This window comes from Camelina sativa, chromosome 9 (genome assembly GCF_030686135.1).
Source record: "Camelina sativa cultivar CO46 ecotype springtype chromosome 9, ASM3068613v1".
Classification (NCBI taxonomy): Eukaryota; Viridiplantae; Streptophyta; class Magnoliopsida; order Brassicales; family Brassicaceae; genus Camelina; species Camelina sativa.
The window spans coordinates 36588479-36615918 of NC_141888.1; the positions used below are offsets into that span (position 1 = coordinate 36588479).

General features: G+C 35.6%; 7 protein-coding genes and 1 non-coding gene across 9 annotated transcripts; 4 read left to right on the forward strand and 4 right to left on the reverse strand.

Annotated features, from left to right (window-relative positions):
• Positions 1–19: 19 nt before the first annotated feature.
• Positions 20–2266, reverse strand: LOC104713293 (putative acyl-activating enzyme 21). Its single transcript, XM_010430381.3, has 4 exons — positions 1970–2266; positions 1181–1897; positions 566–921; positions 20–487 (listed from the first exon to the last, which is right to left on the reverse strand). Exons 1-4 carry the CDS (start codon positions 2165–2167, stop codon positions 139–141), a joined length of 1620 nt encoding a protein of 539 aa, XP_010428683.1. The 5' UTR covers positions 2168–2266; the 3' UTR covers positions 20–138.
• A 1189-nt stretch (positions 2267–3455) lies between these two features.
• On the forward strand, positions 3456–5019 carry LOC104713294 (small nuclear ribonucleoprotein SmD3b). The gene is made up of 5 exons (XM_010430382.3): positions 3456–3742; positions 4187–4239; positions 4352–4412; positions 4506–4562; positions 4673–5019. Exons 1-5 carry the CDS (start codon positions 3584–3586, stop codon positions 4715–4717), a joined length of 375 nt encoding a protein of 124 aa, XP_010428684.1. The 5' UTR covers positions 3456–3583; the 3' UTR covers positions 4718–5019.
• Positions 5020–5422: 403 nt separating this feature from the next.
• Positions 5423–8647, reverse strand: LOC104713295 (cyclin-B2-4). Its single transcript, XM_010430383.3, has 12 exons — positions 8191–8647; positions 7984–8063; positions 7748–7874; positions 7579–7641; positions 7448–7499; positions 7231–7362; positions 6993–7136; positions 6823–6912; positions 6514–6735; positions 6324–6422; positions 6059–6237; positions 5423–5961 (listed from the first exon to the last, which is right to left on the reverse strand). The coding sequence occupies exons 2-12, from the start codon at positions 8042–8044 to the stop codon at positions 5826–5828; spliced, it is 1305 nt and encodes a 434-aa protein (XP_010428685.1). The 5' UTR covers positions 8045–8063; positions 8191–8647; the 3' UTR covers positions 5423–5825.
• Positions 8648–8660: 13 nt separating this feature from the next.
• Positions 8661–11861, forward strand: LOC104713297 (protein FAR1-RELATED SEQUENCE 4). Its single transcript, XM_087466808.1, has 3 exons — positions 8661–11256; positions 11360–11410; positions 11520–11861. The coding sequence occupies exons 1-3, from the start codon at positions 9256–9258 to the stop codon at positions 11652–11654; spliced, it is 2187 nt and encodes a 728-aa protein (XP_087322934.1). The 5' UTR covers positions 8661–9255; the 3' UTR covers positions 11655–11861.
• Positions 11862–12043: 182 nt separating this feature from the next.
• TRNAS-UGA (transfer RNA serine (anticodon UGA)) lies at positions 12044–12125 on the forward strand. Its single transcript has one exon. It is a non-coding gene; the product is annotated as a tRNA-Ser (tRNA).
• Positions 12126–12364: 239 nt separating this feature from the next.
• LOC104713298 (GDP-mannose transporter GONST3) lies at positions 12365–14255 on the reverse strand. Its single transcript, XM_087467807.1, has 2 exons — positions 13987–14255; positions 12365–13830 (listed from the first exon to the last, which is right to left on the reverse strand). Exon 2 carries the CDS (start codon positions 13701–13703, stop codon positions 12591–12593), a length of 1113 nt encoding a protein of 370 aa, XP_087323933.1. The 5' UTR covers positions 13704–13830; positions 13987–14255; the 3' UTR covers positions 12365–12590.
• Positions 14256–18787: 4532 nt separating this feature from the next.
• Positions 18788–22593, forward strand: LOC104713299 (protein NLP5). 2 transcript variants are annotated; one of them, XM_010430389.3, is made up of 5 exons: positions 18788–19266; positions 19601–20451; positions 20538–20585; positions 20670–21543; positions 21614–22593. In XM_010430389.3, the coding sequence occupies exons 2-5, from the start codon at positions 19633–19635 to the stop codon at positions 22354–22356; spliced, it is 2484 nt and encodes an 827-aa protein (XP_010428691.1). In that variant the 5' UTR covers positions 18788–19266; positions 19601–19632; the 3' UTR covers positions 22357–22593. The 2 variants fall into 2 exon arrangements, with proteins under 2 accessions (XP_010428691.1, XP_010428692.1); XM_010430390.3 differs by having other exon boundaries at positions 18903–19285.
• Positions 22594–22669: 76 nt separating this feature from the next.
• Positions 22670–26109, reverse strand: LOC104713300 (putative serine/threonine-protein kinase PIX13). The gene is made up of 6 exons (XM_010430391.3): positions 25790–26109; positions 25056–25564; positions 23863–23998; positions 23634–23770; positions 23388–23511; positions 22670–23293 (listed from the first exon to the last, which is right to left on the reverse strand). The coding sequence occupies exons 1-6, from the start codon at positions 25866–25868 to the stop codon at positions 22884–22886; spliced, it is 1395 nt and encodes a 464-aa protein (XP_010428693.1). The 5' UTR covers positions 25869–26109; the 3' UTR covers positions 22670–22883.
• Positions 26110–27440: the final 1331 nt, after the last annotated feature.

The window sequence follows — 27440 nt, forward strand, 5'->3', positions numbered from 1 at the left end:
GCAACAAAACATCCATAAATAAAAAAACAAATCTCATAGTTATACATGTCCAAATTACATTATAGAAATAGAACATATAAACTAGGTTTTATTAAATGATAAAGTTTTATAAAAATTTTATTTAGTTGCATCGATAAATCATTTTTTCATATTCTTGGTCATGACTCTCAGAACATTCTTCCGAATCTTCCCAGTCGGAGTCCTAGGAACATCTTTGAAAACTATTGTCTTTGGAACCAACTTCTTGTTTGTTTTCCCAATCTTTCTCTTACAGAACTCAATGATTTCCTCCTCTTTTGCTTCAACTCCTTCTTTGAGTTTCACGAAAGCACACGTCGATTCTCCTAAAGTTTCATCCGGTTGACCAACTATCGCTGCTTCATAAACCGCTGGGTGACTATAAAGAAGCCCTTCGATCTCCTTTGACCCCATACTTTCTCCTTCGCATGTTATAACATCTTGTGACCTATCTTTCCAATGTATGTATCTTGAATGCGGAAAACATCAAATCATTATTAGTAAAAATAATTAATCGAAATAATATATGTATGTTTTATTTACTTACCCATCAGGATCTATAACAGCCATGTCACGACTCCAGAACCATCCACCTCGAAAAGCCGCTTCAGTGGCTTCTTTGTTCTTGTAGTAACCACTCATGACGGTATTTCCCCGGAGAACAATCTCCCCAATGGTCTTTCCATCGTGTGGAACCGGTTCCATGGTGGTTGGGTCCAACACATCGACAGCTTCCTTGGCGAAATGGTTGAGACCATCTCTTGCCTTAAGCCTTATACTCTCTTCTTCAGGTAGAGTCTCCCACTCTGGCTTCCAGAAACAAGCTGTTCCTAGTCCATACAACTCCGTGCATCCGAAAGCCATCATCACTTTGAATCCTAGCTTCTTGAGTCTCAAAATAACCTATCCATATAAATTAATATATTATACTATGATTCTATGTAATATATTATTTACATAAGGATTTTATATGCTCGGATTTTACTTATTAAACCAAATGTTGTAACCAATGCATACTAACAAAGCTAACATATAAAGCAACTACGCAAGGCACTAGATATAACCTAAAGATACGGAAGTTAAAACTGAATAAGTCAGATTGAACAAACATGTAGCAAAATTTAATCGAACATGTAATTTAAAACTTTGTGATTAGTTATACCTCAGGAGGTGAAGATCCTCCACTCATAACTTGTACGGTCCATGGGAACGACTTCTTGACCGAGTCTTTTGCATTGGCAATCATGTTGAGAACCGCAGGCGAGCCACCAAAGTCAGTTACCTTATGCTTCACTACACTATCAAATATAACTTTGTCGTTGACTTCTCTGAGACAAACGTTGACTCCTCCATAAGCTGCAACTGTCCAAACAGAGCTCCACCCACTACAATGGTACATCGGAACTGTCCAGAGATATACCGGCATTGGTTTCATCTCATTGGTAACACCAACAGCCATTGCATTCAGATACGCGCCGCGGTGACTATAGACGACACATTTGGGCGTCGATGTGGTTCCAGATGTGAAATTGAGCGCTATAGGATCACATTCGTCAAGTGGTCGTATGGGTTTGAAACTAGGGTTTCCGGAAGAGAGAAAGTCCTCGTATTGTACGTGTTTTGATTTCTCTGTTGGATGTTCTGTGATTGTGATGATGAGAGGCTGTTCTTCAATGTTTGAAAGGAGAGTGAGAGACTCCTCAGCGACAGAGAGGAACTCAGAGTCAACGAAGAAGACTTTTGGCTTCGTTTTCTCCAGCGCCATCGCAAGCATCTTAGAATCGAAATGCGTGTTCAACACACAAAGTACTGATCCACTCATCGGAGCTCCAAAATACAGCTCAATCAACGCAGGAATATTTGGCGCCAAAGCAGCCACCTGATAGAAATATTAAAACATCATTTAAAAAACGTCTGACTAAGATAGAAAAGTTGTTAAACAATCACTTACAACGTCGTGGCGGGAGAGACCAAGGTCGGAGAGAGCTGAGGCAAGGCGGACGCAACGGTCACGTGTTTGGTTCCACGTGTACTGAATATCACCATATATCACGGAGGTTCTGGTACCGAAGACGACGGCTGCTCTCTCGAGATAACTGATCGGAGAAAGCGGGACATAATTGGCTGAGCACTTCATTGTTCCTTCCATCTTAAATTTTCACTATTGTTACTGAGCTACTAAGACCATATAAAACTGTGGATTAGATTATTGTATATATATAGGCAAACTATTGTGTGCAACACTCCAATAACTTTTTAGTATCCAGTAACAGAAAATCTATCAGTATTTATTACATAAGGAGCTTGGTAACTTGCCACATCTTGTTAGTAGCTTGGTAACTTATCCACTTAGAGAATCTGAGGTGGTTATGATAAATTAAAGTTTAAAGATTTTAGTATTTTACAAATCTTGTACTAATCTTATTATATAAAGCTTTATCATGACATGTGTTAAGTCAATCTATTATATTTCTACAGCCAAATATATATATATATATATATATATGAAATTATGCACTAAATTACAAACAGTAAAGTTAAATGATTATATATATATAAAAAACTATATAAAACATATCATTAAAAAAATTATACAATAAATTATAAATCCTAAAAATAAAAAGATTACACTTTTTAAAGATAAATAAAAAAGAAAATAGTTTAGTATACCATTAATTTTATATAAAAAAACGAATCACAGTTATTATTTATTAATAATGTATTTAGGGGATTTATTCAATCTAAATATTTCAAGTCATTTGAGTTTTCATGAGATTTTAATTGATTTTGATGATTTCAGGGAAATTGATATTGTAAAATTCTTTCAAATCCTAACAAAAACCATGAGATTTGGATTTCTGTATTTTAAACTAAATAAATTCTCTCAAATCCTCTAGAATCACTAAATTAAAATCATTAAAATCCAAATCCACAAACTATTTTGAATAACAGTAGATTTTAATAAATTATAGTTCAATAACAATAGATTTTAGGAGACTTTTTAAAATTTATGATTGAATAACATAGGATGTGTAAAGTTAGTAATTAACTTAATTGTGTCATGTGTCAATCCAATATGATGAGATTTTGAAAGGTATATTATGAAATGTGTAATACAAAAAATGAAATACAAATCTTCTACTTTACTTTTTATACATTTAAAGTATAAAACCATGTTATATAAGATAGATATTTCATAGAATATAGTCAGTATGATCGTGACATGTATCAACTAATTGACAAGATTTCGATACATGTAAAAAAATTCTAAATAGATTTGACATATGTAACAAAAAAAAATTTTAATTATAAAATTGTTAATATAAAAGAATAAAATAAAACATGTATATTAAACCAAAGTAAATTATAAGAAGGAAATTAATGGGCCGGCCCAAACTTAATATATAAGTATAAGCCCAGGAGAAGGTTTTTAAGTTTTAACAAAGCCAATTGTTTTGAAGTAACAGATGCACTTTTTGTTCGTTCTAGTAGGCTGCAAAAAAGAGGAAAAGGGAAGGGTTCAATTAGGGTTTGTGAAATCGAAACTTGTTTGAAACACGCGAAGATGAGCCGGAGTTTAGGGATTCCAGTGAAGCTTCTTCACGAGTCGTCTGGTCATACCGTGACGGTTGAGTTGAAGAGCGGTGAGCTGTACAGAGGAAGCATGATCGAGTGCGAGGATAACTGGAACTGTCAGCTCGAGAACATCACCTATACCGCCAAGGTAATGTTTTTTTTTTTGCTTTGTATATTTCATTCTCGTTGAACCCTAGGTTTACGTTTCTTGTCCATTGCCGATTTAGGTGCTTTGAAATCCCTAGAATTGAAGAAAACATTTACTCTAAAATTTAGCGGCTTAGGTTTCGTGTTGAAATTGAGACTCCTGGTGAAATTATTGCCGATTAAATCCCTATATTAGTGATACATGACCATGTTGGCTAAAGATTGTGACCTCTTGTCTTATTTACAGTTCCACCATTGATATGGATCTAGTAGAGCTTGTAAAATTTCTTAGAAGGAATCTGTAGGAGATTCTGATTTATAAATTACAAGACTATATAATCAATCTTGAAGTGTTACTACTACTGCAAATATAGAAATTTATTTATTTTTGTTCATAATTGTTAACCAAACTAACGTTTGAGCTCTGTATGATTCTGTGGAACAGGATGGTAAGGTATCACAGCTTGAGCATGTTTTCCTTCGAGGCAGCTTAGTGAGGTGCTATATACTAAACTCTTTTTGACATTTACTTGTTTACTTTGTTGAAGCATTCTTTTACAACTTAGCTGACTGATTAAGTGGCCTTTTTTTTGTTTTAAAAATTTGACAGGTTTATAATCATACCAGACATGCTAAAGAATGCTCCAATGTTCAAGGATACTAAGGGCAAGGTATACTTCTTGAATGTGATGGAGATTGTCAAACCCATCTATACTTTATAAACATTGAAAACTAATAACATCTTACTTACTTGATCTATGCAGGGAAAGGGCTCTTCAATAGGTGTAGGCAGAGGTAGAGGTGGTGCTATGCGAGGCAGAGTAAGTTTTTTTCCTCACTTGAGTCCTTTCTGTTTCTGATTTACAGCTCAAGAAGACAATGTTTTTGGAAAATTCAAAGCAACTAATTGAATTGTTGGTTATGTCATCAGGGTACTGGGCGTGGAACAAGAGGAGGAAGGGGAGCGGTGAGATAGTTAAACCCTCGAAATGTAGCTTCTCGACTCTTTAAGACAATATCTGCAGTATCCACCATCTTCAAACTTGTCACTTATGCATTTTAAAGTACACAGTAAGTAAAATCTCTAACAAGAAGACAGGGAAGAGGGACTACTTCTGTGTTTTGAGTTACTAAGATGTTTGAAACATTGACATGTTTTTCATCAGATGGTGTTTTAAGAGAATTGCCACATCTTATGTAGAAGATATAACGATGCGAATTTCCGTAATGGTTCGTTTTTTTTAGTCGTGGAAATCAGAAAATGATGCTTTTCTAGTAGCGGTCGTTTTTTTACTAATTTATCAATTCTTTTATTTATCGGATAAAGATATAGTAGGGATCAAACGGAGAAGAGAGGAGTTGTAGGAAATAAAACATTCGACATAGTTTGTGTTAAATTGCTGCTGCAACCGCGACTTCTGTCTACTACATATCCAACATGTTTTTCATCCGTCACTCCAACTCTTCTTGCTGCCTCTGTTTTCTTCACTAATACTTCTCCCCTGCACCATTTTTAGTTGTACGCGTATTAGTTCTTATTTCAACCAAAAAAAAAGTTTTTAAAAAGACAACGACACAAGTTGACTCACCAATTGGGAGAGCTGAGCCGAACGAATTCTCAGGGGATGAAGATATAAGCAACATTAGTAACATTATTGATAAGCAAAGACACAATTTCATATAGTTCATATACGTCTTATAAACAACAAGAGAAGGAAACATACATTACGTTATGCCAAGTCAAAGTCAATGGACACTAGTGATAGAAGTCAACGTCATTCTAACAGATTTTTCCATGCACAAGAAAAAACCATTGCTCTAAACCGATGCCGGTAGAGGATATCAACTATATGATACAAAGTAGAAAGCAAATTGGTGACATGGAATTTGGAAAGAAGAGTTGCAGTCAAGAACCCTAAGGTTTCCTATTATTCTCTCAGCAACGAGAGTTGAAAAGATTAAACCATCTACAAACGAAACTTCGAAACAAACAAGTCAAAGAAATTTCCCACTTATGCAACTTATGTTGCTCTCTCTTCTCTTCAAGCCATTATCGATTCCGTGTGATCCCCCAAACCGTTGGTTTAGAGCAGCAGAAAGCCAGCTGGTTCAGTTCTTGCAGCATAACCGAATTTGGATGTGTTGTATTTCCTATGAACACCTGTTAACTTCCCTGTCCCTGCCTTGTGTTGAAAACCAACCATCTTTCTCGAGCATTCCCTGTGAGATTGAACATCAAAACTTTAGAAACTCAGAAAGGCATATGAATGAGTGAGTGATATATTAGTGAAAAGATTCTAAAATTTGGTGTTCTTACAGAAGCGTTTCTTCAGTGTAGCCAGTGTGGAACTCACAGGTTTTGCTCCAATCCTCGAATCCTTTAAGTGTGGACTGAGCTGTGTAGATAGCCGAGGCTGCTAACTGAGAGGGAGTGTACTGAAGCATCTCGTACTCCACTAGGCAAAGCTCGATGATGAAGAATGATAAAAGCTCAACCTGAAAAACATTTTCACACCTTATGATGTAATGTTTTGATTCTTTATATAACATAAAGAGGAGAGAAGATTTGAAGTAACACAAACCTTTTTGTCAGATTGAGCAGCTTTGAGAAACCTCCTCATGAACACATATGGAGTTGGCAGACAGAAATTGAATTGCAAGGTATTCGCCATTAACTTCTCCTGCACAACACAATAATGATTTTATCATCTACATATAAAGCATAACATCCATGGTTATGATCAGGACAAGAACTGGTGAAAGGTTTTATACCATATCAAGAATCTCTGTCCTAGTGTAAGCCTTGTCAGAGATGAGGATAAGATCATCTACAACCGGAACTGACACTTCTTCGTATTTGCAAGCAAGCAACATAGCTGTAACACCCACAAGCTGAAGCTTTTTCCTGGCGATGTGATGAACCGCAAGAAATCTGTCGATGAGATTGATAGTGAGGTAAAGCGTCTCCTCCATCAGCTCAAACTTGTAATGTACCTGCAACATAAGTTCACAGTAAGCTTTACAATGAGACAACAAACAAAATCAGAGAAACTTTTATGTTTTGTGTGTGTGTGTTTCTACCTCAATCAACCAATCAATAAGGATTCCTCTCATCCTCTCGTTAAGGTCATGTTGATTCTCCATGTAATTAGGCGGGACACAGCTACGACACTGCAAAACAATTGAATGGTTACAATCTTGAAACCAGATGTTGATCATATTACTACTGAAACAGAACCACCAAAAGTTACCTCATTTTTCTTGTAGAAACAATATATGTCATCGATGTATTCGACAACAGCTAGAGGATTGTTCTTGTCACAGCTGTCTATATCCATCACAGACTCTTCTTCATCAATATCAATATCATTTGAATCTTCCATCTCAATCCCTTCCTGCAGAAACAAAAAAGAACAATATGTATTAATCATCCGAGTAATCAAACAAAACAGGACTTAAAACAACAAACATGTTATTATTGTTATATACCATTCTGTCAATCTCTTCAAGCATGGCTTCAGTGTGTTGAACAAACATAGGCTCATTAAAGTCTCCTTCTTCCACATCTGTTATGATTTTATCTAATGCTTCGTTGGATATCAAGTCTGATTTCTTGGTTTCCTAAAAAAAACCCACTTGAGATTAGATCTAAAACTATGTATGTCATTACTTTCAAGAACCAAATTAAAATAGTGTCAAATGTTACCTCCTTGTGGATTTGGGAATTGTTCTCAGCTAACTGAGCTGCAGCAAACTTCCTGAAAATTAAATTATGAATTAGAACTCCTAAACAAACGCATACTGAAGCAAAAAATAAATTCAAATGAGATCACTGACCTAGTAACTGGTCGATGATGCACTGGAACAGGTGGAATCTTCTTGTTACATATCACATTTTTCCTGCGATGAAAAAAATTGGTTCTTTTTACTTTTTAGATAAGTGAAAACAACTTTTTCATAAACGGATCATATAAAGAAGAAGTTGAAAAAGAAGAAGATGGATTACTCAGTGAAGGGTCTCTTGTTGACAGCACAAGGATAAACAGGAGCACCGATGATGTTCTTGTTTATATTACTCAATGCTCTTCTTGTCTGCCCATTCCCCGTAATCACCTTTCCTCCACGTAAACCCCCTAAAATTGGCAAAATCAATCCTTTTTTTGTTTTAGTACTACAATGAAACAAAAGATCTGATTTTTAATTAAAAGGGTGATTCTTGTTTTTCTGATTCTGGATTCTTACCTTGTTGTTGATTCATCGGTCCAATAACTCCGTGTATCTCGTTCTCATCTGATCCACCCATTATTATTCTTCTTCCGTATCTGCGAATCACAGAAACATGTGTGTTAATATCAAAAACTGGGTCTTGGATGCAGAATTGGACTCGATCAAGAACAAGACTTAAAAATCTCATAAAACCCAGATGAAAATTAACAGTAAAGATCTAACCTTTATTAACGCTCTCTGTCTCTTTGTCTCTATCTCTCTGTCAGAAGCAAAATCCCATAGCACTATTGAACAAGACTCGTCGTCCCTCTCTTATCTTTTTCCTCTCTCTCTATCACAACGGAAACCAAATTGAAAAAAAAAAAAGCAAAGAAGAAGAACAAAAAAAAAAAGAGAGTAATCAATCAAAAAGATTTTGAAGACGTGAAGAGCGGATATATGTCTTTGCAACACACCAAAAATATTCTTTGTGTATTTTTTTTTCTTTTTTGGGTTATAAAATCAACGGCTAGTTAATCTGAACCGTTGGATGGGCAACCTCAGAAGGGAAGAGAAACCTAATGGAAAAAGGAAATAGCAACCCAACGGCTATATTTGTTTACCATGTGCGTCGGTCGGTCCTTTTTTCAAATTTTTTTGCTTATTTTCTTCCTTATTACTTATTACTACCACCACCACCAAGTTCACTGTTCACTGGTCCATGATTTATTTCAATGTCGCCGTCCACCAACCGCCTCCTACCTATTTCTTTCTATATATTGCCAGAAAAACAAAAAATCGATTTTTCTTTCCCAAAAGAAAAAAAAAAACAAAACTTAATACATTAGTACTATTTATTTATTTTTTACCCAATCATGATTTTCTTACTCAAGCTAATAGATGATTTAAATCTTTAAAACTTTAATTTGACGACTCTTCTCCTTTATTCCTTTTTCTTTTCCCTTTTTTCTCTAAAAGAAATTTTTTTTCAATAGCTTAAATTAGTCAATACATTGTCTTAAAGAACTGAAAAAGAAGTCAAACTGAATTGCCCATTACGACCCAATATTCTGAATATGAAGCCCAATACGGCCCAATTTCAAGTCTCTCTTCTCTTCCAACTTCTCCTGAATGTTTTTTTTTTTTTTTTTTTTAATTTCGGATCTTGCTAAAAACATGTTTGGTGAAGATGAATCAGTTCTGTGATTCGTAATCTATATACTACTCAATCCGCTCTGTGTGTTATAGTCACCAATCTGTATCGAATTTTTCTGGTGTAGATTTTTTTTGAGCTTCTTCTTCTCAAAAATGGAGTTCGAGACACACGAAGATGCGTATCTGTATTACAAAGACTACGCCAAATCCGTTGGTTTCGGAACTGCGAAATTGAGCAGTCGTAGATCAAGAGCTTCAAAGGAGTTCATCGATGCCAAATTCTCCTGCATACGCTACGGAAGCAAACAACAATCCGACGACGCGATTAACCCTAGACCTTCCCCTAAAATCGGATGCAAAGCGAGTATGCACGTCAAGCGAAAACCAGATGGGAAATGGTACGTTTACAGTTTCGTCAAAGAGCACAACCACGACCTTTTACCAGAACAAGCTCATTTCTTCAGAAGCCATAGAAACAACAATGAGCCTGTGAAATTAAACGATGGAAGGAGGAAGAAGAACAGTCCCTTGGCTGATTGTAAACACCTCAGTGCTTATAACGATCTTGATTTCATTGATGGTTATATTAGGAACAACCATGATAAAGGAAGGAGACTTGTTCTCGCCGACGATGGTGGTGGTGGTGGTGGTGATGCTCAGATCTTGCTTGAGTTTCTTATGCGTATGCAGGAAGAGAATCCCAAATTCTTTTTCGCTGTTGATTTCAGTGAAGATCATTTGCTTAGAAATGTGTTTTGGGTTGATGCTAAAGGGATTGAAGATTACAAAAGTTTCAGTGATGTGGTTTCTTTTGATACTACTTATTTCGTTAGTAAATATAAAGTGCCATTAGTTCTTTTTATTGGAGTCAATCATCATGTTCAGCCTGTGTTGCTTGGTTGTGGATTGGTTGCTGATGATACAGTTTACAGTTATGTATGGTTGATGCAATCTTGGTTAGTTGCAATGGGTGGTCAAAAGCCTAAAGTAATGCTTACTGATCAGAACAATGCTATAAAAGCAGCTGTCGCTGCGGTCTTGATGGAAACTCGTCATTGCTATTGCTTGTGGCATGTACTGGAACAGCTTCCTAGGAATCTGGATTATTGGAGCATGTGGCAGGACACTTTCATGAAAAAGTTGTTCAAATGTATATACAAGTCATGGTCTGAGGAGGAATTTGATAGGAGGTGGCTGAAATTGATTGACAAGTTTCATCTTAGGGATGTTCAGTGGATGCGGTCTTTGTATGATGAGCGTAAGTTTTGGGCACCTACCTTTATGAGGGGAGTGACATTTGCGGGGTTATCAACTCGTTATCGTTCAGAAAGTGTGAACTCTTTGTTTGATAGGTATGTTCATATTGAAACTTCTCTTAAGGAGTTTTTGGAAGGATATGGAGTAATGCTAGAAGATAGGTATGAAGAGGAAGCTAAAGCTGATTTTGATGCTTGGCATGAAGCACCTGAGTTGAAATCTCCATCACCTTTTGAGAAGCAAATGTTACTTGTGTATACGCATGAGATATTCAGGAAATTCCAGCTTGAGGTTTTGGGTGCTGCTGCTTGCCACCTTACGAAGGAGAGTGAGGAAGGAACAACTTACAGTGTTAAGGACTTTGATGACGATCAGAAATATTTTGTGGATTGGGATGAATTTAAGTCACATATTTACTGCTCTTGCCGTTCCTTTGAGTACAAGGGATATCTCTGTAGACATGCAATTGTTGTCCTCCAAATGTCAGGTGTTTTCACCATTCCGATCAACTATGTGCTGCAAAGGTGGACTAATGCAGCTAGAAACAGACATCAGATCAGCGGAAACCTTGAACTTGTGCAGACTAATATCCGTCGTTTCAATGATCTTTGCCGCCGAGCCGTTATTTTGGGAGAAGAAGGATCTCTTTCCCAAGAAAGTTATGACATCGCCATGCTTGCAATGAAAGAAGCTTTTAAACAATGTGCTATTAAGTTTAATACCATCGAACATCCCGCCAGATGTGAAGAAGCTGCAATTCAAGAAGGAGATCAATATGGATCCACAATGACGCAGATTGGACTCGAGCCTAACATACATGCAAGCAATGCTCCAGTGCAAGCTGAAACCAGACGGGAGAAGAGAAGTAGCCTAAACAATACATCTAAAAAGTCAAAGGTGTGGTAGCGTTTTCTTTTTCACTATGCTATCAGAATCATCGATTTATCTTTTACGGGTTCTCGATAGGGTATGTTTCATTGATCTTTGTCCATCTGTGCAGGCTCAATCTGAAACTGTTGGCGATGGAAGCCAGGAAGCATTTCAACATGTGGTATAATTTTGCAATCGGCATCCCGAATACAAACCACTCATTGACAATTAGTTAGTGAACTTGTAAGCAATTCATATGGTTGAGTGTTCTGATCGTTTTCTATTTACAGGCTGCTCCAAGATCGTTACAGGCAGTGGCAGGGCAATTTCACAACACAATGCCAGGAATATTCCAAAATGTAATCCCCACGGAGTTCCACAACCTTCCGGCTACAAATATGCATCAGAACAATCCCCCTGGGTAAAAGTTAGTAAAAGAAGCCAACAAGCTTGATAGCTTCTTTGTGTCATTGTGTGTAATATATTTCCTACGCTCCTTGTTTATTGGCTTTTTCTCTGGTTGTATTGTTCTTAGGTTAAATTAATAGAGTAAATGGTGTATCTTCTGATGAACAATCCCGTGAATATGCATCTGTATGAAAGCAAGTAATTGTCAGCAGTTAGATTTTCTAGTTGCTAATTTTCTTTTTATTAGATTCGTCTACTCTGTATAAATTCACTGGCTTCAGGCCTTCAACTAATCTTCAACGAAATATTACAATCTGCTTAAGCCACAAAGGGTTAAGGGTTCTACTCGTTAGGTTGTATAGGTTTTGTTGATTATAATATACATGTTTCAGTGATATAACAAATTGTCAATATGTCCGAGTGGTTAAGGAGATAGACTTGAAATCTATTGGGCTTCGCCCGCGCAGGTTCGAACCCTGCTGTTGACGTAATATTTTTTAATTTTTCAGTTTGAGGCTCAAACATTGCAAGTCCTTCTACCTTTGTGCTCTCATAAATTAACTTGGCATATTTACGGTTAGTTCGACTCCCAAACATTTTTTCAAAACTTCTGTAATACATATCTGAACACAAAGAGGAAGCATAAGAATCCTTTACAATCCTTTACTTGCGTATAAATCTGAACCAGATCCAAACACAAAATGTAATGTAACGAAACACATCAAAATGTAATCAAAGAAAACGATATTATTCAACTACTGGATCAGGAAAGCTGTAGTCTTACCTCTAGTTACAAAAGAATTGCATAACCACTAACTACAACAATATAGTTCTTTAATCGCAAAACTAAATCGTATACCGTAGAAACTACAGCCACTGCAAAATCCACACACTAAAAATCATAGAGTTTCTCTTCTGTTTCAGATTTACCATCTTCTGTGGATAGATATTGATTATAGTTTCTCTTCTGATATTGGAGCTTCCTTTATCTCGATGCTGTTACTCTCCTGCATCTCCAGCAGTTTCTCCTGCTCCTCATCTTGCTCTTGCGGTTTAGCTTCTTGTGCAGCCTTTGGTTTCTTGACGGTAGACTGCTGATACATGACTCCACCAAACATACAAATCAAGAGCCCCAAGGTTCCAACAAACGTAGAATGTTTATCCCACACCACCAAATTAATCACAACCGTCAACAGCTTGTTCACAATTCCAAGAACAGTAAAACCCGTTGCAGAGATAGCCCGACGACAAGAGAACCCAAAGAAAGAGATGGCCAAACCGAACAAACACGATAAACCCACAGGTAAAAGCACTTGAAACGAGTACCAATCAGACTCATCAGTGATCTCGTGCTTAATCTTTTTCAACTCTCCCATTATAAGCAGCTCAAGGGGAAACAAAAGCAGAGCCTCAAGGTTATTGTAGAGAACAAGACCCCAAGTGTTTAACCCAATCGTCATAACCACATGCTTAATGTAAACAAAGTCTATAGTCATACTCACCAGATACGCAAGAGCCCAGCTATAAGCTGCGATCGTAAACTGATAATCAGTAAACACATAAATCAAACTCCCACCAAAGATAGTAGCCAAAGATCCCCACGTCTTAACAGACGGCCAAGGCTCGTGCAAGAAAAGGGTTTCACCAATAGCAACAAAGATAGGAACAGCAGAGCGAAAGACGATGAAAGTATCGACATTAGCGTGGAGGAGAAGCTCACTGTTGGTGAAAAGAGACAAGTAGAAGATCATAGCAGCGGGGAGAAACCTCCACATTGTCAAAAGATTGAGAGAGTCATGCTCTATAAGCTTCATCTGAGCACAGAGCAAAACACCAGCTGCACTTGTGAAGTACTGCATAGCGGTTAAGGCACCGGGGTATGGGAATTTCATGATAGCCCATTTGTTGATGATTGAGAGAAGAGAAGCTGAGAGGCAATAGCCAGCAGCTACACCATAGACTGAGGCTTGACGAAGGAATACACTAGACCAAGTCTCTTGGATTGGTGGCTCTGGAGCTATCTTAACCTCGATTATTGAAGTTTCGATTTCCTCATCGTTCGTCATCTCAAAGATCTGATGTCGGTGGGGATTTTTAACACTACTCAGTTGTTACTCATTCATTTAGCTTCCGACTTGAAAACTCGAATTGATTCCAAATTAGAGCCGTCGATTCTGGGAAATTAGGGTTTTTCTACAACGAATCAAAACGATCGCGGAACAAATTAGATCATGAGTGATTAAGATTAGATCTCGCTGAATCTAGCTTAACAAAGACTACAATAGAAGGGGAACAATTTAGGGTTTATCAAATTCGATGAAACATAGTGTAAGAGGAAGAAGCTTTTACCTCTCTCCTTGATGATGTTTGAGAGTCTGGTAATGGCGTCGCGGAGAGGAGGAAGGAAGAAGAAGAAGAAGAAGAGAGGAGAAGCTCTCTTTTACTAAAACGAATCTACAGAGGAAGGAAGGAATTAGGAAGCTGTTAGTATAATTTAAGAATTAGGATTAGGGGATTAAATGCCTAATTAACTGTGTGTTGATGAACCTAGGCAAAAAAAGAATATAATGGATTTGCTAATATGTAAACAAGTAGTAAAATTTATCAATGATACATCTATCTTTTAAGTTTTAATATGTACTACACTAAATAATGATATACTATCTCATTAGTAAAAAATACTAAATAGTAGTTAAAGATATTTAAAAAAAAATTTGTCTTTCAGATTAGTTGAGAATCTTCTTTTATTTTATTTTTCATCCAATTTATCACTTTGTTTGGGAATTGTAGATCTCCCCAAATATTTTTACAAAAAAAAAAAAAAAAAAAACTATAATTCTATTCATTAAGTTTTTTTTTTTTTTTGGGTCAACTTGAATTTTATTAAAACTTAAAACTTGGTTCAACAACCAAGGTAAAATTACAAACGCCCAAACGAGAGAAACTTAAGTCGGCAGACAACTAGAAGTCCCCGGAGACAAACGCCAGAGGAAAAAAAGAAATTCTCTGGAAACTAAACCCTAACAAAGGGAGACAAAGTAAACTGGACAAGAGATACAAACAGATAATATCGAAACCAAATTGAAGGAAGACAATTCTTTACCCTATAAACAGAAATAACTAGGCAACCACCTTAAAAATGGTAAAACCAAAAAACAGAGAATCTTTTTCTTCTGAAACATCTGTGCATGTGATTTATCACGGATGCCCTCGGCCAACCGTAGATAATAACTACCTCCTCCTATCACAATGAGAGCCAATCTCTCGAGAACCAAGGACAATATAACCGAGCAAGCAAAGAGCACTCATTAAAGTTTATAGAGACTCACACACACTCCCAGATGCGACGATAATGACTAATGCGTCTCCTTACATCTAACTAGAATCCTTCCAAAAAGCAATCATATCTAATTCTAAACAGATCAAGATCGTAGGGGCAAGGAGCAAGGCAAAACTTCACTAAGCAAAACTAAATTCTATTCATTAAGTTTAGTTTGATTTTTAGTGACAGATTCGTTTATATTTTTATACTTTTCAATTTCATCATTATTTAAACTCAATCGATTTTATTTATTTCTATGTTCAAATACCAATGCACAATTGGACGTTTAAATACCAAATGCACAATGAAATAACGAAGGTAGGTAACTAAACCAGATCCATGTGTCACGCGCGAGATCCGAAGCATCTTTGAATAGTATAGTACTTCCCTCCGATCCTTCCGTTTAATCTAGTAGTCGTAGAGTACATGGTACGTGATTAAAAAATGTCATTCTTTTCTATTATAATGGGTTTGAAATTGAATCTGTTTATTATCATCAGTCACTTGACTAATCATGATTGATTGCTTCTATGTTTTGCTTCTGTCTGTGTTTGCCATACCGCTCTTACGTCTTGTGTTTCTTTGTAAGCTCCGCACAAATCAATAAGCCCACTTTTAATAAGTAATCGTCTAGTGGTGAATATAAAATCTGCTTATAGGTCTAATGATGATGAGCTTTGGGTGCAGTTTACAAAAATCTTGGATCCGTCTTTTGGAATATTCAATTTCATATTGATAGCTAAATCAAGTTGGCCTCGTGCTTTGATTTACATATGAAGGAAAACGTTTTAGCATGTATATATAGCATATACAATATTTAGTTTTACTCCGGTTAATTCACTATTCAGTAAAGTTCCTAGCACACATCTTATGATCCAGCTGAAACTAGGGATATATGCTAGTTTGAATTTGTTATTAATCTCACGTCAACAATGCAATAAAAATTATAATTTTGTATGAGTGATATAAACTGATATTTAGTTATTTACTAGTATTTACCATAGGCTTTACTTTACTTACCAATATGTTGTCAAGTATATTATTTACTGTATATATATCAGTTTGCGTGTGACAAGACAACAAAAATAGATCTCTTTACCTAAAATATGACGTGTAAAATAATAACAACTTGATAAAAGTTATTCGACCAACTGGCTTTTGTTTTAAAACTTTATTGTTGATTTCATGATTTGTTGTCACATATATATAAATACTATGGTTGCCCACACAATGCATAGGTAATGTATTTAGTTGTTAATATATTTGTACTAATTTGTGATTATGGTAGAAACAAATATATATACATTAATACATATATATATATCACTTAAAATTTATTTTCTATTTAATTAAAAGTTTTTTTTATTTACTTTAATATAACTGGTGAAAAACTTTCTAATATTATAAAACAAAAAAGTATTACATATAATTAAGTGATTTCAACTAATTTCACCGATAAAATTTTACGTTTATGTAACATCTTAGATATATTGTTTAATATGAAAAATTAAATTAGCATAAATAAGCAAAACATATGTAAATACAAAGCAAAACATAAGTAAAATATTTGTATATGTGTTTTTTTATAAGAAAAATAAATAGACTCTAAGATATTATATCATCTTTTTTTTAGTTATTATGTTAGCATAGTTCATTAAAAATAGATTTTCGTATAAAATTTTAATACAAATTCTCATGTTTCATATAAATTTTCATCTTCCTTTCAAACATCTAACACATTATATAATACTATATTATTATTAATAAAGTATTAAGAAATATGAAAATAAATTCATATTTAATACCGACAAAGATGATCTCTTTCTCATACACACGGCTGCTGAAAACAGTCATATCAGAATTGTCTAAGAGATTCAAAAACATTATCCATATTTAAAATGTATGCTCAACAAACTTGGTCAGAACCTTCTCCACATTGCATCAAAGATCAGGGAACATAAACTTGTTAAATCGTTGATGCAAAGTGATGATAAAAAATATATGCGTCTTGAGATGTGGATGGCAATACACCTTTGCACATTTCCACCATAAATTGGTGCTATTGATCAAATGATAACTTAATGAAATTAATAAATTGAGCAAGATGTGGATGGCAATACACCTTTGCACATTTCCACCATAAATTGGTACTACCGATCAACTGATAACTTAATAAAATTAATAAATTTTAGTTATTAAAATTGAATAAATCAACAAAAAATTATGAGATACTTGATAATTTTAAAAAGTTTATATTTTGTGAAATCTTATTTTATTATATAAGATATTTTAGAAATACCAAATCAAAGTAGAAATTATTACCGTAAGGAATAATAACTTTAATTATATAAATTGGAATCTTCTATTCATACATGTTATGTCAAATTTTGATGTCCCTTTCGTTTTCAATCATATAAACTCTCACCTTGTCTTCAGTTATTTCAATTGCGGCTGCTATTTATTGCAAAAAAGTTAGATATGTTCCGTTCACTTTCTTTTTTTTTTTATTCAAAATATGTTCATTTCACTTAAAAAACGCAAATAAACAATCGCAAATGCAAGTTGCAACACTAATAAAAAACAAAAGGCATCTTAACCATACAAAGACATACACGAAAACGTATATAATTTCAACCTCATAAACCGCAACTTTTATTGTCTAAAGAGTGGACAGCTATGATACATAAGTAGACCTAGTATAAGAATTTATATGCATCCCATTTTGATGAATACTACCAGTGTCACATCTAGGTTGTTTGGGGCTTCGATCGAAAATAAAATATGACTTATTTGATTTTAGGTAAATAATTATTTCTAACAAACCTAAATATATCCATAAGAGAATAAACGAGCAACGATACAAAATTAAGGGTCTAAATGTATATAGTGACATGAATATTTCAAGCAAAATACATATGCGAAACAACTTACACCTATTAAATCAACAAAATATTTTTAATAATGTGGCCTAAAAATCAAACGTATAAAATGTGGCTGTAGGCAAGTGCCCTTTTTAAAAAATGGTAAGCACGGCACTGAATACTTCTAAGCCACTATGTTAAACTCAAAAACATTGCACAACTTAACGGATTAACCTGTTTGTTAATTACCAAGGAAACACAATTGTTTCTTGAAGAGTCGCAATCACGTATCTCCAACGAAGCTTAACTGGGACACACATTGCCCTCCATTTTTTTTACAAAGTATATTTTTAGCTCCAATAGGACAAAAACGCTGACCTAAAGACCAAAATAAATTAGTCATTATAATATCCCCAATATATTGATTTTCGTTTTTTTTACCCATGAGGGAAAAGCAAAACCTGCTCCCCACTTGTTTTCTCTCTCAACTTGCTCCATCAATTAATTAAACTTTCGTTTTGTTTAAGTACTAATTATATACTTACTTGACATCTTCTCTCTAACTGTGCTTTTAGAATCTTTATTTGCCTAGTATTTAATAAATAACTAGTATCAAATAGTTCTCTTTTGGAGAGTGTTACACATGGAAGTATAATAAGTAAATAATGCGGAAAAATTCAAAGACGTAATCGTTCTTTCCAACTTTCTTCTCTTGGGTTATCGAATTATAAAAGCAAGTAAATAACAAAGTCAGCGGCGAAAATTCAACTTACATATTCATATAACTCATTAATTCTTTGTCAACTCTACTTGGTCCCTTATTATTGGTTCGTTAATGATAATTATTAATGCTAATTGCTGATAGTTTCTCTCGACATTAAACCGTTGACTTCTTAAACACTTCCCAAGACATGAAATTTCTCAAAATAAAAAAGAAAGAATATAATCTAACTCTGTGTGTAGAATATGGGAATCTCCGTCCTTGGGGATATTTTTTCTCACAACAGTACACCCACGCAGCCTGGAAGTGAGAGAAACAGAGACAGTCTTGTTCTGTACTGATATACTTTTATAAAAAAAGTAGTAATTAAAGGTTCTTTTTTTCCCGATGCGTATACGAGATAACGATGCCCCAAAAATTGATTTTTTTTCTTTTTTTGATTGGGGGTGATTTTGCGTGGAAGAGGTACACCTTACCTTAGCTTACTTCTTCACCAGGGACATACCCATCAAAGAGACATCTTTACAGCTTTCTTTTCCCTGAGATTTGGGGGAGTTTCAACTGTTTCTCCTGTCTTTCACACAACACCAACTAATCTATCCTTTTTTAGGACAGTTTCTTTCTTTCTTTCTTTCTTTCTTCCAAGAATCTTCAATTAAAAAGGATAAACATTTAAAACCCTATTTCAAGAATCTTCCGAGAATCTGGCGTGTCTTTCTTTTTTTGTGAGTTTTCGTTTCAAAGGTCTCATCTTTACTTCATTTTTTCGTTATGCAAGAATCAGATTAGTTTTAGTGTTAAAAGAAGATTCCTTCTTTGATTGGGGTTAAATCAGTATGTATCTTAACCCACAAGGGATTAGGGTATTTTTTAACCAACTTGTAAGAATCATCAACAGCCTAAATATTTTTTTTTTAAAGTTTGGGGCTTTTCACTACTCCTTGATTCTCTCAGTTTCTTTACAAAGATTTTTGCTTGATTTGATTCTCCTCCTGATTCCTAAAATGTGTTTTTTTTCTTAATTTGTTGGGGCAAATTTGGATGCTTTGTGTTTTTCAGATGTGGCTGCTTCATTGATTTGAGTGAGAGCCATGGAAAACAATTCTCTTCCTTTGGATCCGGCTATGGATTCTTCATTCATGGACGGTTTACTACTAGAAGGTTGTTGGTTAGAGACAACAGATGCTGCTTCCGAGTTGTTTAATTTTAGTCCTTCAACCTCTGTTACCCCTTTTGATCCTTCTTCCTTCATGTGGTCTCCAACGCAACAAGACACAGCTGCTGCTGCTATCTCTTCATCTCATAGCTTCTCTCAGACGATGTACGGTCAAGATTGTGCTGAAAGATCGAGTCTTGAGGATCAAGGGAGAGATCTCTCTAGCTTTAACAGACGCTGGTGGATTGGACCAAGTGGTCATGGCTCTTCGGTTATGGAGAGATTGGTTCAAGCTGTGGCCCACATTAAAGATTACACAAGTGAGAGAGGCTCTCTTATTCAGTTGTGGGTGCCTGTTGATAGAGGTGGTAAGAGGGTTTTAACCACAAAGGAACAACCTTTTAGCCATGATCCAATGTGCCAAAGGCTTGCTCATTACAGAGAGATCTCTGTGAATTATCAGTTCTCTACTGAACAGGAGGATTCAGGTTCCAATAATTCCAACGACTTGGTTGGTTTGCCTGGGAGGGTTTTCTTGGGGAAGGTTCCTGAGTGGACTCCTGATGTGAGGTTTTTCAAGAACGAGGAGTATCCGAGAGTCCAACATGCTCAAGACTGCGATGTTCGAGGCACTTTAGCTATTCCTGTGTTTGAACAAGGTAGTCAGAATTGCTTAGGTGTTATTGAAGTTGTAATGACCACACAAATGGTTAAGTTGAGCCCTGACCTTGAAAGCATCTGCAGAGCACTTCAGGTTTTGCTTCTTTTTGCTTTCTCTCCTTTTATCTTTGAAATAAGCTTTTCTTGGAACCTTTTAAGTATTGTTTATTTTCTTCACAGGCAGTTGATCTAAGGAGCACAGGAGTTCCGATACCGCCTTCTCTAAAGGTAAAAAGTTTCTAAAAATGTTCGGATTTTTGTTTTATCTTCCTTGCATTTTGATAACAAGAAGCCAAATCATTCTTGAATCAGGAACCTGACTTCTCTTACCAAGCTGCATTACCTGAAATAAGAAACCTCTTGAGATGTGCTTGTGAGACGCATAAACTACCATTAGCTCAAACATGGGTCTCTTGTCTCAAACAAAGCAAAACCGGTTGCCGTCACAACGATGAGAACTATATTCATTGTGTATCCACAATCGATGATGCTTGCTATGTTGGTGATCCTACAGTCCGTGAATTCCATGAAGCTTGCTCTGAGCATCATCTCTTGAAAGGTCAAGGAGTTGTAGGAGAAGCGTTTTTGACCAATGGTCCTTGCTTTTCATCTGATGTCTCTAGCTATAAGAAATCTGAGTACCCTCTCTCTCACCACGCCACTATGTTTGGCTTACATGGTACAGTCGCTATACGCTTACGCTGCATCCACACAGGCTCAGCTGATTTCGTGTTGGAGTTCTTTTTGCCTAAAAGTTGCCGTGATATCGAGGAACAGAGGAAAATGTTGAATGCTCTTTCGACTATAATGGCGCACGTACCTAGAAGTTTAAGGACAGTCACGGAGAAGGAACTAGAAGAAGAAGGAAATCCAATGGCGAGAGAGGTCATAGAGAGAGGAGTGACACTGCCAAAGATAGAGAATACGTCTGAAGTACAAGAGAGTAATAGTAACCCTCAAAATGCTGGATTAGTATTCGATGGAGGAACAACAGAGATGGGCGAGCTAGGCTCTGACTATGGCAAAGGTTTGAGTGTGAATGAGAAAAGCACTTTCTCTAGTGCTACTGGTGGTTTCAGTAGAATAACTGAGAAGAAACGAACAAAAGCCGAGAAAAACATAACTTTGGATGTTCTTCGCCAATATTTCGCAGGGAGTCTCAAAGATGCTGCCAAGAGTATTGGTGGTAAGTAAAACATTTACATCCCAGTTCTTGAAATTTTCAGTTCTGTTATTGATGTTAGAATTTGTTTCAGTTTGTCCAACGACACTGAAGAGAATATGCCGGCAGCATGGGATACAAAGATGGCCATCAAGAAAGATCAAGAAAGTTGGTCATTCACTACAAAAGATCCAACGGGTCATTGACTCGGTTGAAGGTGTTTCTGGTCATCATCTACCTATAGGCTCCTTCTATGCGAATTTCCCTAATCTAGCTTCTTCACCAGAAGCATCATCATTACAACAACAACAACAACAATCCAAGAGGACGACATTCTTGTTTTCATCAACTTCACAGCCTACAAAATCCCCTGGTTCCTCGTGTAGTTACAGCTCGAGCTGCTCCAGTGAAACACAAGTTAATAAGGAAGATCCTACAGATAAGACTAGACAAGAGACAATGACTCTCTCAAGATCTTTTAAGGAAAGGCAGACCACCACACACTTATCACCCTCATCATCATCACAGGAGGATGATTTACTGAGGATAAAGGTAACCTATGAGGAGGAGAAGATCCGGTTTAGAATGCGAAACTCGCATAGGCTAAACGATCTATTGTGGGAAATAGCGAAACGGTTTAGTATAGAAGATGTGAGCAGATATGATTTGAAATACTTAGATGAAGACAATGAATGGGTTTTGTTGAGATGTGACGACGATGTAGATGAGTGTGTAGATGTTTGCAGATCATTCCCGGGACAAACAATTAAGCTTTTGCTTCAGCTCTCCTCTCAGTATCTTTCAGAACGTTCTTCTGCCAGTGGATGCCCTTCATGACATGAAGATGAAGAGACAAAGATTTTACATATATAGTCTGTATTGTGTAAGCATTGTTCATAGGTTTTCTTTTACTATTTTCAAGATTATTAGGTGGTGGTGCCAGAAAGAGAAAACGTGTAAAGAGCCTTTTCTTCTAGAAAAGAATTATTGAAGTTTTCTACTTTACTACTTTTGTAATGTGTAGTTGGTTTGCAAATGTAGATACACAATTTTTATTTACTTCTCTTCCATAAACTCTGATTAACTTTTGTGTTTAAGTTGGCATTGCAATCATAAGGAAGAAAATAAAACAGGACTCAATAAGTGACAGTTAACTACAAAGATTATATATTATTTTCTTTGAAAAAAAATATAAATTATGGCTATATTTTGACTCAATAGTGTACAACAAATGTTTCGCTAAGTTTCTAGAAATAAATAATATATACTACCAGAGAAAAAAGGATCAAATTTTGTTTTTAAAGGTGGTTCGTTTGTATATAGTGTGTATAGTACATGACTGATCCAAAAGAACTCTTTGACTATCAGTTTCGACCGGTTCTACGGCCGTGTGATGAATCATTTCCTCGAACCCGGTTATTATCAGAACCATTGCTCCGTTTACGTCTCTCTTCTTTGGGTTGGTCTCTGATAGTCCTTACGATTTCAAGTTCTCTGAGCACATCATCCATTGGCGGTCGGTTTTTGGGATCAGCCTCAAGACACCGTAGAATGAGCTCGGCGGTTTTGAGCACCGCCAAAAGTGGATACTTGTGCTCAAGCCTTGGGTCCATCATTTTCTGAAGCTTCTTCTTCTGTGTCAGCACCGGTTTAGCCCATTCCACAAGATTCTGTTGTGCAGATGGTCGGTTTGGGTCTAATGCTCTTAAACCGGTTAAGAGCTCTAGTAGTACCACCCCAAACCCGTAAACATCACTCCGCACGTAGAGATGACCTATATAACATCAATTAAAACATGCCTTCTTATCAACCGACAAAAGAAAGAAAAAACATGTTTTAAATATATTTTGCACGTTTATTTTTTTTACCTGTAGCCATGTACTCGGGAGCTGCATAACCACGTGTGCCCACGACACGCGTGGTTACGTGGGAGAATCCGTTAATTGGACCCAGTTTAGCTAGTCCGAAGTCAGAAAGCTTGGCGTGGAAGTTCTGAAAAGACGGACGGCAAGAACTGTTACTAAAATAAAAAAGGACAATCTTCTAGAAACAGCAAGCAGTTTTGTTATATAAACGTGGGAAGGAGCTAGAGATATGGAAAGACGACACCGTACGGAATCAAGAAGAATATTGGAAGCCTTGAAGTCTCTATAGATAACACTCTTTTCCGAGTTATGCAAAAAGGTAAGTCCTTGAGCTGCTTCAATGGCTATCTTCAATCGTGTATCCCAAGGCAATGCCTCTGCTCCTTCTGCATTAACATTCATGGATGCATATATCTTTACATAGATGTATAAGATAAGATAATTGTTATAATGGATTGATGATTGAGTAGAATAATACTTGCGAAGAGGTGATTTTCAAGGCTTCCTTTAGGCAAATACTCATAGACCAAAAGGAACTGATTCTCTTCCCAGCAGTAACCCAAGAGCTTCACCAAATTTGGATGATGAAACTTCCCTAAGAATCTCACTTCACACTGCAATTTTACAATACAAACAATCTCAATACGACCGTTTCAATATAATCGATGTTTTACATTTCACTGTTTTATATTTTACTATAGTTAGATATTTCGCATATATATATTCGTAACTTCCTTGTCGATTACCAAGTCAAGAGTTAATCAATAGTACTTGTTCTTTTTTCATTCATAAAGATATTAGTTTGATATTTTATATTCTATCTACACGATATATGGTCGTGAATGTTCACGCACGGAGACACGTACATAAGAGAAGAAGATATACTTCACGCGCAATACAAAGAAACATCCAACCATATCGATGAAGATCTATTTCATTGACTAATTATACTATGTATGTATTGTTTCTTTCCGATTGACTAATAAATACAGAAACGTTATTAACTCCCTTGACTTCGTCTTCTTCTTTTTTTGCTAAATGTCAAGTTGACCTCTTCGTCCTTTAGGTTACTAAAAGTAAATGATAAATAACAAGTATACTTTCCAAGTTCCCAACTAAATAAATACGTTCGAATTCTAGCGACACCGTCGATGATACAACGTTAATCAATTCTAAGTAAAAAAATTGTCTAACATATCAGAAAAATAAATTTTACTTATATTATATAGTTTGAAAAGAAAAAAAGAAAATCATAAACGATTATCTTTAACTGCATTTCAAGAAAACGACAAGTAGCAAGCTTAAATGTAACAAGAAAATGTTTAAGGAGTATCATGTAATTTTGTTTTTTTAACCCAAGTTTTGTGCTTACATCTTTTTTGGCGTCTTGTGTTTACATATTTTAAAGTAAAAAACCTGTTAGTAAATTCACTAAATTGACCCTGACGTCTATTACTTTCTACATGAAATTCATCGTTAATCTTAAAATTTTCCTAATTTGCACATAAACATACTATTTCAATGCACATAAATATGACATTCCTTATTTTGGAGAAACTGACTAACTGAGACATAATTAGAATCTTTTAATGATTTGATATTTACCCTAATTAGAATCTTGTAACGCAGTTAAAATTCAAATAAAAAAAGGAAAGATTAGAGTTTACTTGCCTGCCATTCATGTAAGCCTTGCTCACTATCAGGGTTTGACTTCTTAACGGCGACTGGTCTTCCGACGCCGGCTCTAGACGGAGCTAAGGTCTTCTCATCCACCCATCCTTTGAAAACCTGTCCAAATCCACCTTCTCCGATCACAGATTCTGGTCGGAAATTCTTGGTCGCCGTCTTAAGCTCAACTAATGTAAACATCTTAAGATTTGGCGTCACTATCTTCCCGCTCGGTGGCACTGCCTTTTTCCCTATGCCTAATACCTGTTTCTCTGCCGCCGGTTTTGATGGCTGATCATCGTCGGGTCTACTCCTCTCCTGCGGTTTCTCACGAGGTGGGTTTGGGTTCTCGACGGATCTTGTCCTCTGCTGTGGTTTTTCACGAAGTTGTGTAGCGGCGGATCTCGTTCTATTTCCTGTTTCCGGCATCGGAAACTTGGGATTTAAAGCCGGCATCGTCACTAGCGCCGGAGGAAACTTTTTGTTCTCTGGATGTTGCTGCCCATGTCTCACTATATAGATCAACCATGTCACACACGATCTTGTTAGATTGAAACTTTATTTCAAGAAAATAAAAACTATGTGATATTTTAATTCAAGAACTGCAAGAAACTTATGAATCATCAGAAATAAGTCAATAACCAATCAAACAAACGAGAAAATAATAGATCTAAGATGTTTGGATTTGCCAATAAAACGAAAGAAGAAAAAAAAGAGAGATGTGTGTATGAATGAACCTGGGAGGGGTTTGGTGGAGACAGGGCTTTGTTCCTGTTGAACAGTGGAAGATCCAGAGCCAAGGCAGATGTTCCCCATTAAGACCAAACAGAGCTCTTGACTTAATTTACTCTGTTGTTTTCTCTGTTTTTAGTCTTTGCTTCACCCTTTATGATACATAAACTTTAGAGAGAACTTAACTGTCCACCCCTTCTTAGTTTCTTTTCTGAGGATTTTGATTGAAAGATGGGAGGAAGAAGCTGAGAAATAGAGAGGAAAGACCAAGCCAAATAAACTCTTTCTTTGGGGCGGAAATGTATATATTGTTAATTTATTATATATTATTATTAGTTTTTTTTTTTTTGACGATCATATTATTATTAGTTTTATAAAAAGGTTGTGTGTATGAAAGAAAAGGTCGTGAATCGTGATTATTATTTGATTGGTTGATGCTGAAATATCTATATTTATTACCAAAAATTTCAACGTTCAATTAGTCCTTTGATTCAGACACATTTTCTCATTTCATACACAACCATGTTCATCTCGAGTTTTAATAGTTTCATCATTCGTAAAGCTTCATTTTCAATACTATATTTTATTTCCGGTTCGTAAAAGATGAAACAATCTTTTTGACTTTGCATTTGTAATTTCCTACTAATTTACTTGCTTGCATATATGTCAAGTCTTTCTTAATAACTTTTGTCCAGGGTCAAAGGGAATTTTGTCGTTATAAGAGAGAGATACCTATTATACATTATGTGAAACTGTGATACCACATTTCAACGCGCTGCTCACTCACTAATCGAATGAATCGGAAACTTTGAATTCATTAAATTGTTTACAAGAAAAAAAAAATTGTATATATGTATCGTACTTTTTATGTAATCAACTCACAGTAGAGTTATATATATATATTTTTTTATGTACAAATTTTAGTATAGTGATTCTTGTCGTACTTCTTTTTCTTAGCAATATCCAGTTCACATTTGTGTCACATGGAGTCATGGACTAAGGACTGTAGTGATCATATGCGTCACCTCAATGACGTAACAACTTGAGTAAACATGTAAAGTAACGTGTTTTGGCATTCTTCAAATGTTAAACGTGGTAAAAATATTTGACTTTAAATTTTAGACAACTTCATAAGAAAAAAAATATATGTGTTCTAATTTGATGACTAATAAGTCTAATATTTCTTTGATGAGAACTAAGATTTTTACAAAATTTAGTGTTTTTTCAGTTTAGTATTTTAAACAGAAATTATACTAATATACTACAATTGTTATTTGAAAAAATATTATAAGGTAGTTAATTACGAGGGGGAAGAAAAAAACACTCGAGACTTGATTTAACTAACCAAAATTCAGAAAACGAGTGGGTTACTGTATGTGGAAAATAATTAGTATGGAGTACGTCATAAAAACAAACAGATTTAAGATAATTAGCAAACAAAAAAAAGGAAACAAATTTCTTTGTTTCTGTATGTGGAAAAATAATATTATATTTTTTCTTTTTTTGTGTACCCAAAATTATATTAGAAATAGACAGTTACAAGAAGATGAAGCTGATTCGGACATTCCCGGACAGCAAACTTGAAAGGTAAAGCAACTAAACCACAAATCAAAGATAGAGACACAAACTTGAACAAGCTTGATAGGGTACCAGGAG

Coding starts and splice junctions, on each gene's coding strand:
- LOC104713300 (XM_010430391.3), bottom strand. CDS start 25,868: ATGGGGAACATCTGCCTTGGCTCTGGATCTTCCACTGTTCAACAGGAA. Junction 23,999..25,055: donor AAGGCTTACATGAATGGCAG/GCAAGTAAACTC, acceptor GTAAAATTGCAG/TGTGAAGTGAGATTCTTAGG. Junction 23,512..23,633: donor CCAATATTCTTCTTGATTCC/GTACGGTGTCGT, acceptor CCGTCTTTTCAG/AACTTCCACGCCAAGCTTTC.
- LOC104713299 (XM_010430389.3), top strand. CDS start 19,633: ATGGAAAACAATTCTCTTCCTTTGGATCCGGCTATGGATTCTTCATTC. Junction 20,586..20,669: donor CGATACCGCCTTCTCTAAAG/GTAAAAAGTTTC, acceptor TTCTTGAATCAG/GAACCTGACTTCTCTTACCA. Junction 21,544..21,613: donor TGCTGCCAAGAGTATTGGTG/GTAAGTAAAACA, acceptor AATTTGTTTCAG/TTTGTCCAACGACACTGAAG.
- LOC104713294 (XM_010430382.3), top strand. CDS start 3,584: ATGAGCCGGAGTTTAGGGATTCCAGTGAAGCTTCTTCACGAGTCGTCT. Junction 4,413..4,505: donor TCAAGGATACTAAGGGCAAG/GTATACTTCTTG, acceptor TGATCTATGCAG/GGAAAGGGCTCTTCAATAGG. Junction 4,563..4,672: donor GTGGTGCTATGCGAGGCAGA/GTAAGTTTTTTT, acceptor TTATGTCATCAG/GGTACTGGGCGTGGAACAAG.
- LOC104713293 (XM_010430381.3), bottom strand. CDS start 2,167: ATGGAAGGAACAATGAAGTGCTCAGCCAATTATGTCCCGCTTTCTCCG. Junction 922..1,180: donor GAGGATCTTCACCTCCTGAG/GTATAACTAATC, acceptor TTATATGGATAG/GTTATTTTGAGACTCAAGAA. Junction 488..565: donor GCTGTTATAGATCCTGATGG/GTAAGTAAATAA, acceptor TCCGCATTCAAG/ATACATACATTGGAAAGATA.
- LOC104713297 (XM_087466808.1), top strand. CDS start 9,256: ATGGAGTTCGAGACACACGAAGATGCGTATCTGTATTACAAAGACTAC. Junction 11,257..11,359: donor ATACATCTAAAAAGTCAAAG/GTGTGGTAGCGT, acceptor CCATCTGTGCAG/GCTCAATCTGAAACTGTTGG. Junction 11,411..11,519: donor AGGAAGCATTTCAACATGTG/GTATAATTTTGC, acceptor TTCTATTTACAG/GCTGCTCCAAGATCGTTACA.
- LOC104713298 (XM_087467807.1), bottom strand. CDS start 13,703: ATGACGAACGATGAGGAAATCGAAACTTCAATAATCGAGGTTAAGATA.
- LOC104713295 (XM_010430383.3), bottom strand. CDS start 8,044: ATGGGTGGATCAGATGAGAACGAGATACACGGAGTTATTGGACCGATG. Junction 7,875..7,983: donor ACCGATGAATCAACAACAAG/GTAAGAATCCAG, acceptor TGCCAATTTTAG/GGGGTTTACGTGGAGGAAAG. Junction 6,423..6,513: donor GGACAGAGATTCTTGATATG/GTATAAAACCTT, acceptor TGTGTTGTGCAG/GAGAAGTTAATGGCGAATAC.